At 58.8% G+C, this 16,046-nt stretch overlaps 2 protein-coding genes across 2 annotated transcripts; one reads left to right on the top strand and one right to left on the bottom strand.

Annotated features, from left to right (window-relative positions):
• The first annotated feature begins 945 nt into the window (after positions 1–945).
• SHMT2 (serine hydroxymethyltransferase 2) lies at positions 946–6,367 on the top strand. Its single transcript, XM_030468155.1, has 12 exons — positions 946–1,089; positions 2,128–2,325; positions 2,430–2,509; positions 2,735–2,935; positions 3,019–3,100; positions 3,331–3,453; positions 3,580–3,719; positions 3,903–4,068; positions 4,143–4,242; positions 4,496–4,651; positions 4,910–5,017; positions 5,929–6,367. Exons 1-12 carry the CDS (start codon positions 1,066–1,068, stop codon positions 6,054–6,056), a joined length of 1,506 nt encoding a protein of 501 aa, XP_030324015.1. The 5' UTR covers positions 946–1,065; the 3' UTR covers positions 6,057–6,367.
• Positions 6,368–7,638: 1,271 nt separating this feature from the next.
• Positions 7,639–14,067, bottom strand: NDUFA4L2 (NDUFA4 mitochondrial complex associated like 2). Its single transcript, XM_030468132.1, has 4 exons — positions 13,936–14,067; positions 9,918–10,006; positions 8,111–8,171; positions 7,639–7,891 (listed from the first exon to the last, which is right to left on the bottom strand). The coding sequence occupies exons 1-4, from the start codon at positions 13,990–13,992 to the stop codon at positions 7,835–7,837; spliced, it is 264 nt and encodes an 87-aa protein (XP_030323992.1). The 5' UTR covers positions 13,993–14,067; the 3' UTR covers positions 7,639–7,834.
• Positions 14,068–16,046: the final 1,979 nt, after the last annotated feature.

Below are 16,046 nucleotides of genomic sequence, written 5' to 3'. Positions count from 1 at the left end.
CACAGGGGGTCCCAGCCCCACTGCCAGCTGTACTCCCATTACTGCATTGAGATGGGGGTGCAGGTGAAGGGCCCAGTCCCCATCCCCCCTCCCCAGTCATCCCAGGAGCGAGGCTGGGGTCCCTAGGAGGGTGTGGGTGAGTGTAGGGGTACAGCCTCATGTACAGTTGTAGCAGGGGGGTAGCTGGGGAGAGGTCAGGCTCGCCTCATGCCTCCCAGAGCTGAGGGAAGGAAGGGATTTTGTTTTTCTGCAGTCACGGAAGATGTGGATGTGTGCGTGTGTGGACACGTGCTTGCACGCCAGCCTGTGCACGGTGCAAGGGCACCTGTCCAGGTATTTTTGAGCTTTTTTTTTTCCCCATTGGCCCCTCTCCCTGGGCTGCAGCACCACTGAAACATCAAAACCAAGCCCCTGGTGCCCCATAGAGACCCCACCCCCCCGGGGAGGACCCTTCCCAGATTCGCTGCCCCTCACTCCGATTTGCAGCTCTCCCAGCTGCCTGCCACCCACCACCATCCCGTGAAGAAGTGCCACACCAGGGGCCTCTGGAGCCGGCAGGGCTCTTGTTGGTGGCTTCCGTCACCCTGGCCGTGGGAAGGGACTTCTTCATATTTTTTTAAAGAAAATGGAAAATGGAAAAAAAAAAAGTGGAAAAATAAATAAAAAACATTGGGGAAAAAAATGGAAAAGCGGTGGATTTTGCTGATGCCACACTCGCCACGGTGGGGGCCCCCGGCCTCCCGCTTCTCCCCGGGATGGAGGGGAGCAAGGGGGGGGTACGAGGCGGGGGAGATCGCGGGAGGAGAGGGAGGCGGAATGGCGGTGCGGGGGGCAGGGATGGGGTGCGGGCGGTGTTAGGATCGGGGTACCCCGGCCCGGATTGGGGGGGTGGGGGGTTTCGGGGGCTGCCCCTTCAGTTTCCCGTCGGGCCCCGCGGTGCCGGTGGCTCCGCCTCCGCCCCGGCACTGCTCGCGCGGCGTTGGTGAGGCCGGACCGGGCCGGGCCGGACCGGTACCGGTGCCGGGGCTGGGACCCGGCTGGAACCCGCCTGCAGGGCTGACCGAGATGTGGCCGCTCCGCCTGAGCAGGGTGAGTTTCGGAGCGAGGAGGGGGGGGGGTCCCCCGGTACCGGGGGGCGCCAGTGCCCGCGGGGTTCTGCTACTGCTGCCCGGGGGTGCCGGTGCCTCCAGGAGGCCTCGGTACTCGGGAGGGTCCCGGTGCCCGGGGGAGTTCCAGTGGTCTCAGAGGGTCCTGCTCCTCGGTGGGTCCCGGTGCCCGAAGGGTTCCCGGTGCTCGCAGGGAGTCCCGGACCCCGGGTGTTACAGTACCCGGGGTAGTTCGAGTACCGTCGGGGGGTCCCGGTGCCCGGGGGTTCGCGCCGGCATACGCGTTTCCCCCGGTCCCCCATTCGTCCCAGCGCATCTTTGCTACTGAGGAGACGCAGCTCCTGCCTCGGAGGGTGTCGGGGCGGCAGTGCCCGGTCCCGGTCCCAGCCCCGGTCTCCCTGGCTGGACAACGGACCCCCGGCCCGGTCCCGCGGACCTTGCGTCTGTCCGAAAGTCCCCGGTCCCGTGCAGCCACCGCCCCCGGCCTTGGCCCTTGCCCGGCGACCACGGCCCCGCGGGTGATGCAACGGGACGGCAGCGGTTACATCACCCGGGACCGAGCACCGGGCGCTGCTGCCGGGGCGAAGCGAGGGGGTACAGTGTCCCCTCCGTGTCCGCCAGGACCCCGGGCTGAGGGGAGCAGTGGGTCCCCCTCTGTTTTGCGCGGTGGTGCTGTGAGGGGACCCTCGAAGCATCCCCCGCAGCCCCGTGCACAAGGGGAGGGTCCCCGCCGGTCCGTCCGTCCCCACGGGCCCGCAGCGCTGCCGCGCACGTGCTCGGCACCCGCAGCCGGTTCGGTACCGGGTTTTGGGTGGATGCACAGTTATCCTGCTCAGGAGACCTCGGGGGGGTTCCCTGTGCACTTTGTGGGTCCCCACGTACCCCTTCCCCAGGGCGTGCTGGAGGCAGAACACAGGGGTCTTGTTGTCACCTGCTGGTCCAGGGCCACTTCAAGGGACAAGGGGGTCTTACCACCACCGGTGCTGGGTCGCAGGCTGTCAGCCCCCTGTCTCCTGTGCAGGCCCTGCAGCGATGTGGTGGCCAGGTAGCCATCAGCAGCCAGCGGGCACAGCACGGCACAGCCACGGCTGCTGCCACCAGGCCCGTGCCTGGCTGGACGGGGCAGGAGAGCTTGGCTGAGAGTGACCCCGAGATGTGGAACCTGGTCCAGAAGGAGAAGGATCGGCAGTGCAGGGGGCTGGAGCTCATCGCCTCCGAGGTGTGCTTTGGGGTGCTTGCGGAAGGGGGTGGACATGGTCATGGGGAACCCCTGCTCAGGTGGGAGCACTGCTGCCCTGCCTCTGACCTCTCTTATTTTCCCAGAATTTCTGTAGCCGAGCAGCACTGGAAGCCCTGGGCTCTTGCCTCAACAACAAGTACTCAGAGGGGTACCCCGGCAAGAGGTAAAGAGGGGGGAGGTTCTTGGGGGCAGGAGGGGGGGCAGGAGGGCAGTGGGGGTGTCGGGGTTGCTCCTGCAGTGGGCATTTGGCTGCAAAAAAGGTTAAGGAGAACCCCAGGGCAGGAGCAGGGAGGTTGTCGTCTCCATTGAGGTCTTCTGTGTGGCAGGGTGGGAGTCTGTGGGGCTGGTGGTGGGAAGGCTCCCTGTAACCCCCTCCCTGCTCCTCCAGGTACTACGGAGGAGCCGAAGTGGTGGATCAGATTGAGCTGCTGTGTGAGCAGAGGGCTCTGGAGGCGTTTGACCTGGATCCTGCCCGCTGGGGTGTCAATGTTCAACCCTACTCAGGCTCTCCAGCCAACTTCGCAGCCTACACAGCTCTGCTGCAGCCCCACGACCGTCTGATGGGGTTGGACCTGCCTGATGGGGGCCAGTAGGTAGCAGGGAGGGGCAGCCTGGAGCCTGCTGCCTCCTGAGGGACCCAGCCTGATCCTGCACCTCTGCCTTCCCCTGCAGCCTCACACATGGGTACATGTCAGACATCAAGAGAATCTCAGCAACATCCATCTTCTTCGAATCAATGCCCTACAAACTTAACGTGAGCCCAAGGAGCAGATTCCTGGGGGAGGAGGGGAGCTGCTGGCTGAGCTGTTGATCCCAGCTTTGCCTCTGGGGTGCCCAAGCTGCTCTGCCATCTCCTGCCCTCCTCTCCCTTATGTCCCGGCTGCCTCCCTGTGCCATGGGGTGCTTGAGAGCTACCTGTGGTTCAGCCAAACGTGATGGGACAGGGAGGTGCATGTTAGCAAGCTGCCTGCCCTTCTCTTGCAGCCAGCCACGGGGCTGATTGACTATGACCAACTGGAGGTGACAGCGCGGCTCTTCCGTCCCCGTCTCATCATCGCCGGCACCAGCGCCTACGCCCGCCTCATCGACTACAGCAGGATGAAGAAGGTACAGGGCAGTGGGCTCCACCCGGGGTGACAGCAGCTCCCGTGTCCCTCGGGGGCTGTCACACTCTGCTTGTGGCCGTGGGGACAGGGACAGCCCGTGAATCCCCGTGCCCCACACGTCCCCCAGGTGTGCGAGGAGGTGAAGGCGTACCTGCTGGCGGACATGGCGCACATCAGTGGGCTGGTGGCAGCCAAGGTCATCCCTTCACCCTTTGAGCACGCTGATGTGGTCACCAGCACCACACACAAGACCCTGCGTGGCGCCAGGTGAGGTCCATGTGGTGAGGGAAGGTGCAGCAGAGGGGGTGTTTCATGCTCTGTCTGACTGAGCAGCAGGGACCTGTGGGGTGGTGGTTGTGGTGTCAGCGCTGCCCCGGGAGGCTGAGCCCGTGCCTTGGGGTGACTGGGGGGAGATGGGGAGGAGTGGGGCCGACTCTCTCTCACCTCCAGGTCAGGACTGATCTTCTATCGCAAGGGTGTGCGCTCGGTGGATAAAAAAACAGGCAAGGAAATACTCTACGACCTGGAGGACAGGATCAACTTTTCTGTCTTCCCTGCCCTGCAAGGAGGGCCCCACAACCACACCATTGCTGCTGTGGCTGTGGCACTCAAACAGGTCTGTGCTGCCCTGATGGGCTCAGGGTTGGGGGATGACCAAGTCCTCCACTGACACGGTGTGTCCCCTGCCAGGCCAGCTCTCCAGCTTTCCGCCAGTACTGCCAGCAGGTGCTGAAGAATGCCAAAGCCATGGCACAGGCACTGCTCCAGCGTGGGTACACCCTGGTGTCAGGTAGTGCCTCCTTCCCCAGGCTTTTGGGGACAAGGATGGATGAATGGGGTTGCAGTAGGTCACAAGTAGCCCCACCACTCAGTCTTGGTGCCCGTGGGGAGCGTGGGAGGGTTGGGGGTGCAACGCACAACGGGGCTGTGGAGGCAGGAGGGGGCAGAGTACTGCAGAGTAAGGAAGGGGCTGAGATTTGGCAGCGTGGGGAGGGTGTTTAAGGCTTGACTGTTGCTCCTCACCCCTTTCCCTTGCTCCCCAGGTGGCACTGACAACCACTTGGTGCTGGTGGATCTGCGGCCCAAGGGCATCGACGGGGCACGGGCTGAGCGGGTGCTGGAACTCGTCTCCATCACTGCCAACAAGAACACCTGCCCAGGGGACAAGAGTGCACTCACACCAGGGGGGCTGCGCCTGGGTGAGGGATGGGCCCTCCTTGGGGGGGGACTTGTATCGAGCCCCTTCCCTAGGGTGGGTCCCCAGGCTTTCATCATGGGGAATCCCCCTCTGTTTCACACCTCTGAGGACTCCCCATGGGAAGGTGGAGCCTGGTTCTATCTTGGAGAGGGGTATGGGACCCCATGGGAGATAGGACTTGGGGAGCCCCATGGTGGGATTGGCTTCTGCAGATCATGCCCTCAAAGGGGTCCCAGCTCTGATGGGCTCCATCCCCCAGGTGCCCCTGCTCTGACCTCACGCCACTTCCATGAGGAGGATTTCCAGAAAGTTGTGGCTTTCATCGACGAGGGCATTGCCCTGGCCTTGGATGTCAAGAGCAAAACCAGTGAGTGAGCAGAGCCCCTCTCTCCCCCCTTCCCGGGTGTCAGTCAGCACCTCTTCATTTGTCTTACAAAGTCTTACATCTGGGAAGGAACAACCCCAGGGACCAGTATAGGGTGGGGACTGAGCTGCTGGAGAGCAGTGTGGGTGAAAGGGACCTGGGGGTGTTGGTGAATGGGTGTTGGGTGTTGACCATGAGCCAACAATGTGCCCTTGTGGCCAAGAAGGCCAGTGGCATCCTGGGTGTATCAGAAGGGGGGTGGTTAGTAGGTCAAGAGAGGTTCTCCTCCCCCGATACTCTGCCCTGGTGAGGCTGCATCTGGAATCTTGTATCCAGTTCCAGAAGGACAGGGAACTGCTGGAGAGAGTCCAGCACAGAGGCAGCAAGATGATTAAAGGAGTGGAACATCTCCCTTATGATGAAAGGCTGAGGGAGCTGGGGCTCTGCAGCTTGGAGAAGAGGAGAATGAGGGGTGACCCCATCAATGTTTATAAATATGCAGAGGGGGAGAGCCAGGAGGATGGAATCAAACTTTTCTCAGGGGTGACCAACAACAGGACAAGGGGCAGTGGCTAGAAACTGGAGCAGAGGCAGCTCCATGTAAAAATGAGGAAGAATTTTTTTCACTGTGGGGGTGACAGAGCACTGGCCCAGGCTGCCCAGGGAGGTTGTGGAGTCTCCTTCCCTGGAGACATCCAAACATCTTCCTGTGTGACCTGCTCCAGGTGACCCTGCTTTGGGCAGGGGGGGTTGGACTCGATGATCTTTCGAGGTCCCTTCCAACGCTTCACTTTCTATGATTCTGCGATTTGAGGTGCCCCATGCTGGTGTCAGTGTCCCCCCTTGCCTGGGCAGGGACAGAGCTGCTGTAATAACCCCCCCACCCTTCTCACTGTCTCCCCCTCTCCCCCCAGACAAGCTCCAGGACTTCAAGACCTTCTTGCTGCAGGACCTGGAGACGCAGCAACGCTTGGCTGACCTGCGCCAGCGCGTGGAGACCTTCGCTCGTGCCTTCCCCATGCCTGGCTTCAGCGACCACTGAGGGGGGGTCTCACCCCTCCTGCTGGGCTGGGACTACCTGGGGGCAAGGGGAAGCCTAAACCCCCCCTCCCCAGTCTGCATTCCCTTCTCCCCTTCATCCCTTCACCAGCACCTTTGGGATCGGTCACTCCCTCCCTGGGGTGGGGGACAGCCCCCCCACCCTGTCCTGCTCTCAGTGTTAGGGTACAGAGATGATCCCCAGACCCTGATGGGGGAGACCCCAGTCCTTGCTGATCCCCACTGTCTGAGCAAGTCTCACACTTCTCTACAGTGGGGAGGTTGCCAATAAAAGTGGGGGGAGAGCCTGCCTCTGCAGGGGTGTGTAGGTGCTGAGCTGGGAATGGACAGGTGGGTGACAAGGTGGTGTGGGGGAGCAGGATCCCTGGGACCCCTCAGGACTGTGCCAGGGCCCAGCCCCCCATGTCCCACTGCCCACAGCCATGCCTCTGTGTCCTTTCCCTTTCTCCTCTGCCCTGCTGCTTGACCCAGCAGACTGAGGGTCAGGAGAGCTGTGGGAGTTACACTAAGGAGCAAGATGGGTACAGCAGGGATGGTGGCCCAGTTTGCCCTCCTTCTGGTTTGGCTGCTGTGGGGTGCAGAGAATCAGATTTTCAGGGTTGGAATGGACCTTTAAGATCATCTAATTCCAACTCCTCCCAGTAGATCAGGTTGCTCAGAGCCCTGTCCACCCTGGCCTTAAAAACTTGCAGGGATGGATGGGGCTTTCACCACCTCTCTGGGCAACCTGTTCCAGTATTTCACCACCCTCATCGTGAAGAACTTCTTCCTAATATCTCATCTACATCTCCCCTCCTCTAGTTTGAAACTTTTCCCCCTAGTCCTATCACTACCTGACATCCTAAACAATCCCTCACCAGCTTTCTTGTAGCCCCCTTCAGATACTGGAAGGCTCCAATAAGGTCTCCTGGGAGCCTTCTCCTTGCCAGACTGAATAACCCCAACTCTCTGTCTTCAGAGCTCTTTGCAAGACCTCTTTGCTCCCTGCTGCAGGCTGCCTGGCTGGAGGAAGCCAAGTCCTTGGCAGGCCAGGCAGCTGCCTGCTCCCCAGCACGTCCCACTCTCTTGGGTCATCTGTTCCATGGTTTCTGGCTGTGAGTTTCTTCCACAGGGCCTTGGCCAAACCAAACAGTGCCTGCCAGAGCCCTTGCCTCTGGCTCTTGCCAGGCCCTGGCCCCGTGGCACGTCCCAGGGGGTAGCAGGACACACATGTGCATCCACATGTAGAAACCCTTCCTGCTCATCTTCAGAGGGGATGTGTCAGGACCTGGGTGGTCCCTGGGCAGCCCCCAGGGCCCTGGAGCCTGGGAAAGCGGAAATGTGGTACCCAGGGAATTGCTGCTTCCAGCAGGACACAAATCCCCACTCCAACCCTGATGGGGGATGCTGGATGTTGCCTATACTTACAAGCCTGAGAACCAGTGTGTCTAAGCCATTTTGCTGCTCTCCCCCCCTCCAATAATTTGCTTTTTTCTTACAAGTTTAAAGCAGTTGGGATGGGATGGTGAGTAGCGGGACAGGCATCAGGGTCACTGCCAGTGGTGGGCACTTTGCTTTTGGGGTGATGCTGTTTATTGGGGGGGGTGATGCAGTTTATTGGGGGTGCTGGGGAAGCATCCAGGACTCTGTGTGTATGCAGTGATTTGCTTCTGAGCTGTGGGGCAGGCAAGAAGCAGGAAGGGTGGTGGGGGAGGCAGTGGCACTGCTAGGGGTGGGCACACTCTCCCCTGTCCCAGTGCTGCAGCACATCCCCTGGGCAGCTCAGAAACTGGGACGGTCCTTCTTGAGGCTCTTGTAGTCCGTGGAAACTGCCAGAAACTGGAGAAAGGGATGTGAGATGGCATCGTGTGTCCCACAGCCATCACACAGCCTGTCCTTGGCTGTGAAGCCATGGGGACAGTGCTACCCTCCCCGTATCTCAGCACGAGGAAGACTCACCCCCCCACCACCACCCTGAGAAAAAAGGTCATGTCTTGCCCTAAATGTGCCATTCCCCCCACCCCAGAGGGCCAGTCCCATAGTTCACCCAGTGCTCACTTTATACTGGTCCGTGGGGCTCAGCTTATTCCATGGTTCAGGATTATTTTTTCGATCCCAGCTGCAAGTGATGATGAGGCCATCAGCGCCAGGAAGGAGGGTGGGAGAGACAACCCCTCCCCAATCCCATAGCCCACCTTCCCCCCATTTTATTCCCTCTAATGCCCCCAGCCCCAGCTCTCTGCAGAAATAATCTCAGAAGCCATCATAGCCCTGCTCCTCAGTTTTCCTGTGCTTGAGGGGGCTCTGGCTGGGTCTCTCCATCCCCCCAGCATGAGGAGCTGGGGGGGGGGCTGGGAGGCTCCCCATGGGGCTGCTCCCAGAGCACCCCCTGCTCAGGATTGTGCCAGGGTCTTCTCCTCCACCACCCCACCTGCTTCCCTATCCAGCATCTTTGCAGGCACTGCCCCTTCCTGGGGGGGAAGTTGCCTTCTGGCCTTGGCCCTCCTCCCCAAAGGCTCCCCCAGCCTCCATTCCCTGTTTCAGGGGAAGGGGGAGTAGCAGGGGAGTTGTTGCCTGCCTTGTGCACGCCTGCTGTGAGCAAACGAAGCCACACAACGGGTGTGAGTGTGCGAGGCAAAACTGCACAGGGTGCCTGGTGTTGGTCAGATGAAGAATTCCCAAAGGGGATACATCCGGTCCTGTCCAAGGCCAGCAAAGCCGTGGGATGGGTCCCTGGAGAGAACAGCTCACGTCTCCCCCTCTTCTGTCCTCCTGCAATCTGCTGGTGTTGGCCTAGAGCAGAATTTTCCATGCGGGAAGATGCATGCGTTGTGTGTGTGTGTTTGTGTGTGTGTGTGTGTGTGTGTGTCTGTGTCTGTGTCTGTGTCTGTGTGTGTGTGTGTGTGTGTGTGTGTGTGTGTGTGTGTGTGTGTGTGTGTGTGGGGGGAGGGAGGGAGGGGATCGCTGTGCTGCAAATGCAGCCCCCTGGAGCTGTTGAATAGGATGCTGTTGTTTTATCCCACCTCTCTCTCTCACACACACACACCCCTGCGCCTCCACCATCAAAGACAAGGTGCCTGGATCTGCTAATTGCTGAGCTAAGTACCCTGGGCAGCTGGCGTCAAATTAAATCAATGAGCGTTTTACCGGGAGCAAACAAGTATTAGATAGGCATTAGACAGCGCCAGGCTGAAGGGACCTCGGGCCACTGAGATACAAGGGAAAACAAAACAAAACAAAAAACAACCCAGCCTCGTGTGCCACAGGATGCTGGTTGTCCTGTGCCAATCCATCTACCCCTCCAAACCCATCCTCACACCCCATCTCTCTCTCTTCTCGCCCTTTCCACTCATGCTCACATAGCGTGTCTGTCCATCCCTCTGTCCCTCTCCCCATTCCCTCTACAACCATCCATCCCCCTGGTTTCCCACTCCTCTGTCAATTCCTCCCTCCCCACATTGTCTTTCCCCCTCTCCATCAGTCATGTGTGGCTTTTATCAGCCTCATCATCCACCCATCCATCCTGCTCCCTCTGCTGTCCTGTAACCTCTCTCCATCTCTCTCCTTCCCACTCCCAGCTTCACAGCAGCTGCTGCAGTGCCCGGAGCAGCAGTTTGAAGGGGTCCTTGTCCCCCCCACACCCTCCAGCAAGAGGGGGGCAGATGGTGCTTCAGCTTCCCTCACACCCTCAGGGCAGACACATCTGCACCTGAATTCAGCTCTAGTTCACTCACACTGCTCACCACCAAGGTGTCAGAGTGTGTCCAAGCACCTTGTGCACCCCAGCACCTGGGAATCACTTCCCTCAGCTACCGGGGCTTGGGGACAGAGCCTGAGGGCTGCCCATGAGCACCAGAACCCATACCTGACATCTGGGCTGTACAGGGCCAACCTCAGCAAGTACAGCACAGCACTGCCCAGGCCAACACTGATGAAGCCAATGAGGGGAATGAGCTGCAGAGAGAAAGAGAGAGAAAAATGAAAAATACCCCAATAAAATGAATATTTATCAGCCCTACTGGAGAGTGAAAGGGAGAGCTGACACACCAGGAGATTTACAGGGGAAATATGGCAGAGCAATCCTGTAGCTGGGCTGCAGTACACAGTGTAGCTGTCAGCTTGAGTGACTGAATTAAAAGAAGGAGAGAAAAATCGGCTCGTGTTGGAGAGGAATTGGATTTGGAATGAGAAATCACTTTCCCTCCTCCTGCTGCTGCCCAGTGCTGGCTCTGGCTGGTGTGATTGTGGGCCTGGGGACCCTCTTAGAGTGCCCCTGGTGAGGGGCTGAGCCTCAGGTAATGGTTCCTCCCTGAGGGACTTGTTCCCAAGCCACACAGCCCCTTCTCAGGCTCTCCATCCCTCAGCCTCTGCCACTCCCTTGGCACTGCACCCCTTCTGCACCACCTCCCCATGAAGCACAACACCAGGGGCAGTTCCATCTTCTTCTTTTTCCAGCAGGGAGAGACTGGGGGCAGGAGTCACACCAGTGGCTGAGCAGCTGGGGCCAGAACAGGTCTCGGGGAGGGGGAGAATGGGGAGAGGGCAGCATTCATCAACACCCCTTCCAGGAGATGCCTCAGCCTTGCAGCACGCATCCCTGTGAGCAGGAGCTCCCTTTAACCCCCCCTCCAACTCACACGGGGGTTTTCACCGCGCCTGTGCAGGGCGATCACCTCCATCCTCCCCTCTCTCCCGCTCCCCTCCGCTTCGCGCTGCCAATCCCTCAGTGCCCGGGGGGACGCGGCCTCAATCGGAGCCGAGCCGAGGCTGCTTTGACCTCCCCCAAATTGCTGCGGCCCCCGCGCTGGGGAAGCCGCTTTGAGCGTAATGAACCTCCCGCCAACCCGCGCCCCGGGGAAGGCGAACGCGGCCGCAGCTCCGCGGTGCCCATTAGCGCGGGGCGGGGAGCGGGGCCGGCGGAGCGGCGGGAGCCATGTGTGCGGTGCGGTGCGGTTCGGCAGCACCTGAGAACGCCAGGGTTGGGTTTGCAGATTTACGAAGAGCAGCTTGGGCTTTCTGCAAGTGTCTCAGAGCCCCCACCGCCTGGCGTGCTGCTTGGTGACTCAGTTTCCCCCCAATCTGGATGAGACTGGGGGGGGATAACTCTAAACCAGAGAATGATAGAATCACAGAAGCATAGAATCACAGAACCAGCTGGGTTGGAAAGGACCTCTGAGATCATCCAGTCCAACCCCTGATCCACTACTGCAGTGGGTTGGCAGGCATTGGAATGGCCCAGGACAGAGGTGGAGTCACCATCCCTGGAGGCATTTAAAATGCATTTGGACCTGGTCCTTAAGGACATGTTTTAGTCGTTGGCTGTGGTGTTAGTCAAAGGTTGGACTGGATGAGCTTGGAGGTCTCTTCCAACCTAAACATTCTGTGATTCTGTGGTTCCCAGCCCATGGCACTGAGTGTCACATTCAGTCTCTTCTTAAAAACCTGCAGGGTCAGAGAATCTACCCCCTCCCTGGGCAGCCCATTCCAATGCCTGATCACCCTCTCTGTACAGAATTTCTTCCAAATATCCAACCTAAACCTCCCCTGGCAGAATTTAAGACCATGCCCTCTTGTCTTACTGAGAGCTGCCTGGGAGCAGAGCCTGACCCCCCCTGGCTACAACCTTTTCAGGGAGTTGTAGAGAGTGATGAGGTCTCCCCTGAGCCTCCTCTTCTCCAGCCTGAACACCCCCAGCTCCCTCAGCCCTTCCTCACAGGACTTGTGCTGGATCCCTTCACAGCCTCCTTGCTCTTCTCTGGACCTCCTCCAGCACCTCAATCTCCTTCCTGAGCTGAAGGGTCCAGAAGAAGAAAAGCTGCTCTCCAAGCCCCTCTATTCTCTACCAAGTACCTCCATGACCTGTACAGGGAAGGAGTCTTGTGGGGAAGTCAGGTATGTCCCCCTCCCCAAGCACTACCTGCCCATCCTTCAGCCCCCAGTGGGACCCTCACCCTTTCCCAGTGCCCCCAGTGCTCCCACTTGCCCATCCCAGTGGCGCTCGTACTGGTGCTGGTTGATTGAGTGCCCAGCAGATGCCAGCTCCAATTCAGGAGGTTAGAGGCATCAGCAGATAATGATCTCCTGTGCTGCATGCAGCTGAGTGCCAAGAGGATCTGGCAGTAGCCACTACCCAACCGTGCTTCCTAATCAAGACGAACTCCACAGCACCGGGAATTGCAGTGTCTGCTGCTGGAGATTCGGGGTGGCAGGTTCATCTCACCATCTGCTGCTGACACCTTCTGGGTAATTAATGCCTGGGAAGAATTAAGGGTAGAGGGAGCTGGGGGAACCACTCATACAGCAGGCAAAGGGCTCCAGAGCTGCAGGTGCAGGCAGTCCCCCCCTGCCCCCCCCCCAAACATGCACAAAAATAAATAAGATTTATCAAGAGCTTTACCTTAAGCTTGTGGAGAGCTAAAATGTTGTTTGTGTGCATGCAGCGTCTGCCTTTTAACCTTTATTTTGGGGACTTGTTGGGAGCAAGGCTGCCCTGCTCCCCAGGACTCCCAAGCCCCTCTGGCTACACACAACCAAGTCCCCACCACAGGGCAGCTGCAGCCCCAGACTCAGCATTCCCAGCACTGGGTGCTTCCCAGTGTGACTGGCACAGGAATCACTGCCAGGTGGATGGGCTCAGCTGGGCTGCTGGGGAGAGAGCCTATTGCCAGGTGAAAGTGCTGTGGTACCTGCCCAGCAGAAGCTGCAGCTCTTCATGTAATGGATGATATCTCAAAAACTGCCCCAGCAATCTCTGCCAGCAATAATCCTGCTGAACTGCTCCAGGGTACATGCAGAGCACTTCTCCTACTGGCACCCAGGACCACATCCTTTTTACACATAATGTTTGGCCTCTCTGTGACCCTCAAGATCCCTGCAGCCCTCTTGTTTGAGTGCTGGGGAAACCCTGGCAGGCATTAACAAAAAAAAAGACCCAAATCGCTGTGTTCTGCACTCAGAAACACACGGCAGTGCTGCAAATACAGACCAGGAGTTCTTGCCCATGCTGTTCACCCCTCCACTCTCCACATGAGAAGGTGAAAAGCACCAAGACATCCCCTGGGTGCCTGTGCCCCTGGTGCAGGAGGCACCCACTTTTCCCTAGAAGAGCCCAGGGTGCCTCCTGCTCCAGCCCAGTGCTCCCCTCCCCTGCTTGAGCCAGGCAGCCGGATGCTCCTCTGTGGATCATCATCCTTCCCAGCCTCAACCTTCCTAAAACCAATGCCAAGAGCCTACGTGACTTTCAGCCCAGCGTTTGCAGCTTGTTAACCCTCCCCAGGCCACCAGCCCTTGCCAGGTCCTCAGGGAGGGCACTGGGGGACACTGAAAAGGGAACAGGACCCTGCTGCAGGAGAGGATGGAGCACGGCAGCAAAAGGAGCTCATCCTGGCAGGGCAGGGACTCTTGTCCAGCTGCCACCATCTCAGAGGGTCTGTAGTTTCTGTGAATTTCAGCGTCTTGCTACACAAAATTCTCAGCCTGAAATTTTGACAGCAGAGGCCAGGGACAAATCTGAGGTTGAGAGGATGGGAGTTGGAGATTCAGTTCTGGGGCTGCCAGGGTGAGTGGGGAGGGGGCTTAATTTCCATTCCCCCCCCCCCCCCAAAGATGTCCCCAAGGCAGAGAGCTGGACCAGGTAGCTGAGAGGGAGGAAGAGGGGGTTGGTGAAGGGTGCAAATAGGGTACAGGAGGAATGGGAGGGTGGGAAGGACGGAGAAGGGAACGAGGAGGGATCTGCAAGGCATGTGGCAAGAGAAGGGCAAGGGTGAGTCCAGAGGGACACGGGATGACGGGGGTCCCTTGGAGGAGGAAAGAGGCAGAGGGATGCAGAGGGATGGGAAGGAAGAGGGGGGCTGCCCATAGGGAGGGGGTGTGGGGTGACTCACTCCGGGATGCCGTTTCACATGCCGGGAAAATATGGGTCCAAGCAGGGGGCCCTTCATGGTGAGGGTGTAGGGAAGGTCTGGTTGCAGTGTCAGGTTCCTGACTGCTGTCCGAGGATGGAGGGTGGGCAGGAGACAGGAGGGAGGCGTCTGCAGCAGGGCTGGGAGGGACGGGGCGGGACGGGGATCCCGGCCCAGGGAGCTGCAAGCTGGAAGGGGAGAGGGATGCTGAGGATCGTGTCCTGGGCCCTGGCTGCACTCTGCCCTTTCCAACCTCTTCTGTAGTGACCCCAAAAGACAGGGTTAACAGTGAGCTGATGTCCTCATATGCTGCTGCACCCCAGACTGCATGCGTGCCTCAGTTTCCCTCTCTGTACAAGGGACAAGCCTCTTCCCTCCATGTGCAAGTCCTTCACAGGTTGCTCTGCACCTTCCTGCCAGGGCAAATGATGAGTCGTGTGATTTGTTATGACAACTTTGCCGATGTTTGCTGCTTCCCCTCAGCACCCCCTCCCCTCCACCCTCCCATTTATGATAAATGACATAACGCCCAATTTACATTTAGCAATGCAAATCTCCGTGGCAGTAACAGATGCTGCTGTGCATATGGAAACCAGCTATTTGTATCCACTGCCTTTTAACAAAAGACTGGGGAGATGGCTGCAGTGGGCAGCCAAAAGCAGCAGCCTGGCACTGAGCTGGGCCTGGACCACCCTGACTCTTATCCAGGGGAGGTGGTCACACTCTGGCAGTGGCAAGAGCCAGCACAGACTCTGCCCAGCTGGGGATAGAGCACCATGAGGTGTCACACACCTGATGGGCACAGGTTGGTCCCTGCTGTGTGCCCCTTCCACAGAGGGCTCAGGGCCAAAAGCCAGTGTCCCATGGGAGCATTGCTCATGCGGACACATGCCTGCACAGCTGGACAACATACATCTGACATGGTGGCACATGAACATCCCTACACGTGTGTGCACGCACACGGGCACCCAAGCCATTCTTTTTACCACCAGCTTCTAAGCCCTGCTTTGCAGTTCTGGATTGGAGCACCCCAGGGGGTTTCCACTCTCCTGAACACACCAAGAGCCCCATTGCTGCCTCCCAGCCCTGCAGTCCCCTCCCAGTCCCCACCTCAGCACCCTCCACCCAGCACAGACACATCCCTCATCCCTGTCAGTGCCACTCCATCCTAACCTCATTTCTTTCAGCAAGCTATAAAAGGACAAAGGGGAGAAACTTCACTTTGAAGTGTGTGGAAATAAATAAACAAGGCCTGAATTGCAGCCAGCAGCGCCGTGTTGAGGCCTTTGTTGATATAATTAGAGTTTTGAAAGAGGATTGATTAAGTGCCACTCCCCAAGACAGAGTGCATCCTGCCCTCAGCACAGGCACGCGTGTCCTTCCCTGCCTTCTCTGCTGCTGCAGCACCAGGACAGTAGTGTGGCACCTGGGGATGTGTGCACAGGGTCACACACGTGTGCATAGTGTGTCTGTGTGGGACTCGTGTGCAGGGCCATAACCTGAGCAAGGATCCCCAAAGGGTATCCAGCACCATTAGGACCCAAATCCGGGGGCATCGTGGTCCCATCACAGCCAGGTCTGCTTTGGAACAAGAAACATCTTTGCACCCTGGCCCAGCTCCCCACAGACAAACCTAGGACTTCCCCTAGAGATGCAGTGGGATTCCCTGCCCACAAAGCCCAGCTGCCTCTGTGCTCATTAATGATTGTAATTAAGAGAGTTTAATTCTCTGCCACACTTCCCTCTTTTGTGGTGATTACAGCATGTGCCCAGCTGCTCAGGAACCCTCCTGAGTGGGCTGCCCACAGCCCCTTGGGAGCAGCTGTGGTGAGGGGCTCAGCCCTGTGGGGGGCTCCAGCGTGCCCCCCACTCACCCTGGAGCCCAAGGGAGCCACGATGAACACCACCAGCACGGAGGCACTGGTGGAGCTGCTCCTCTTTGATGGCTGCCTCTGCCTGGCACCACGCTGATCTGATGGGTCAGCACTTTTGGGGAAGAGCAAGAGAGCTTGCAAATACTTCCTAGGGAGAAAAGAATCACAGCAGCTGACCTCAGGAAGGATGCACCTGCAAATGCAGAGCTGCACATACGC

Source organism: Calypte anna, chromosome 33, assembly GCF_003957555.1.
Source record: "Calypte anna isolate BGI_N300 chromosome 33, bCalAnn1_v1.p, whole genome shotgun sequence".
NCBI lineage: Eukaryota > Metazoa > Chordata > Aves > Apodiformes > Trochilidae > Calypte > Calypte anna.
The sequence above is the reverse complement of the archived record's forward strand: the minus strand, read 5'-3'. Positions and strand labels throughout refer to the sequence as shown.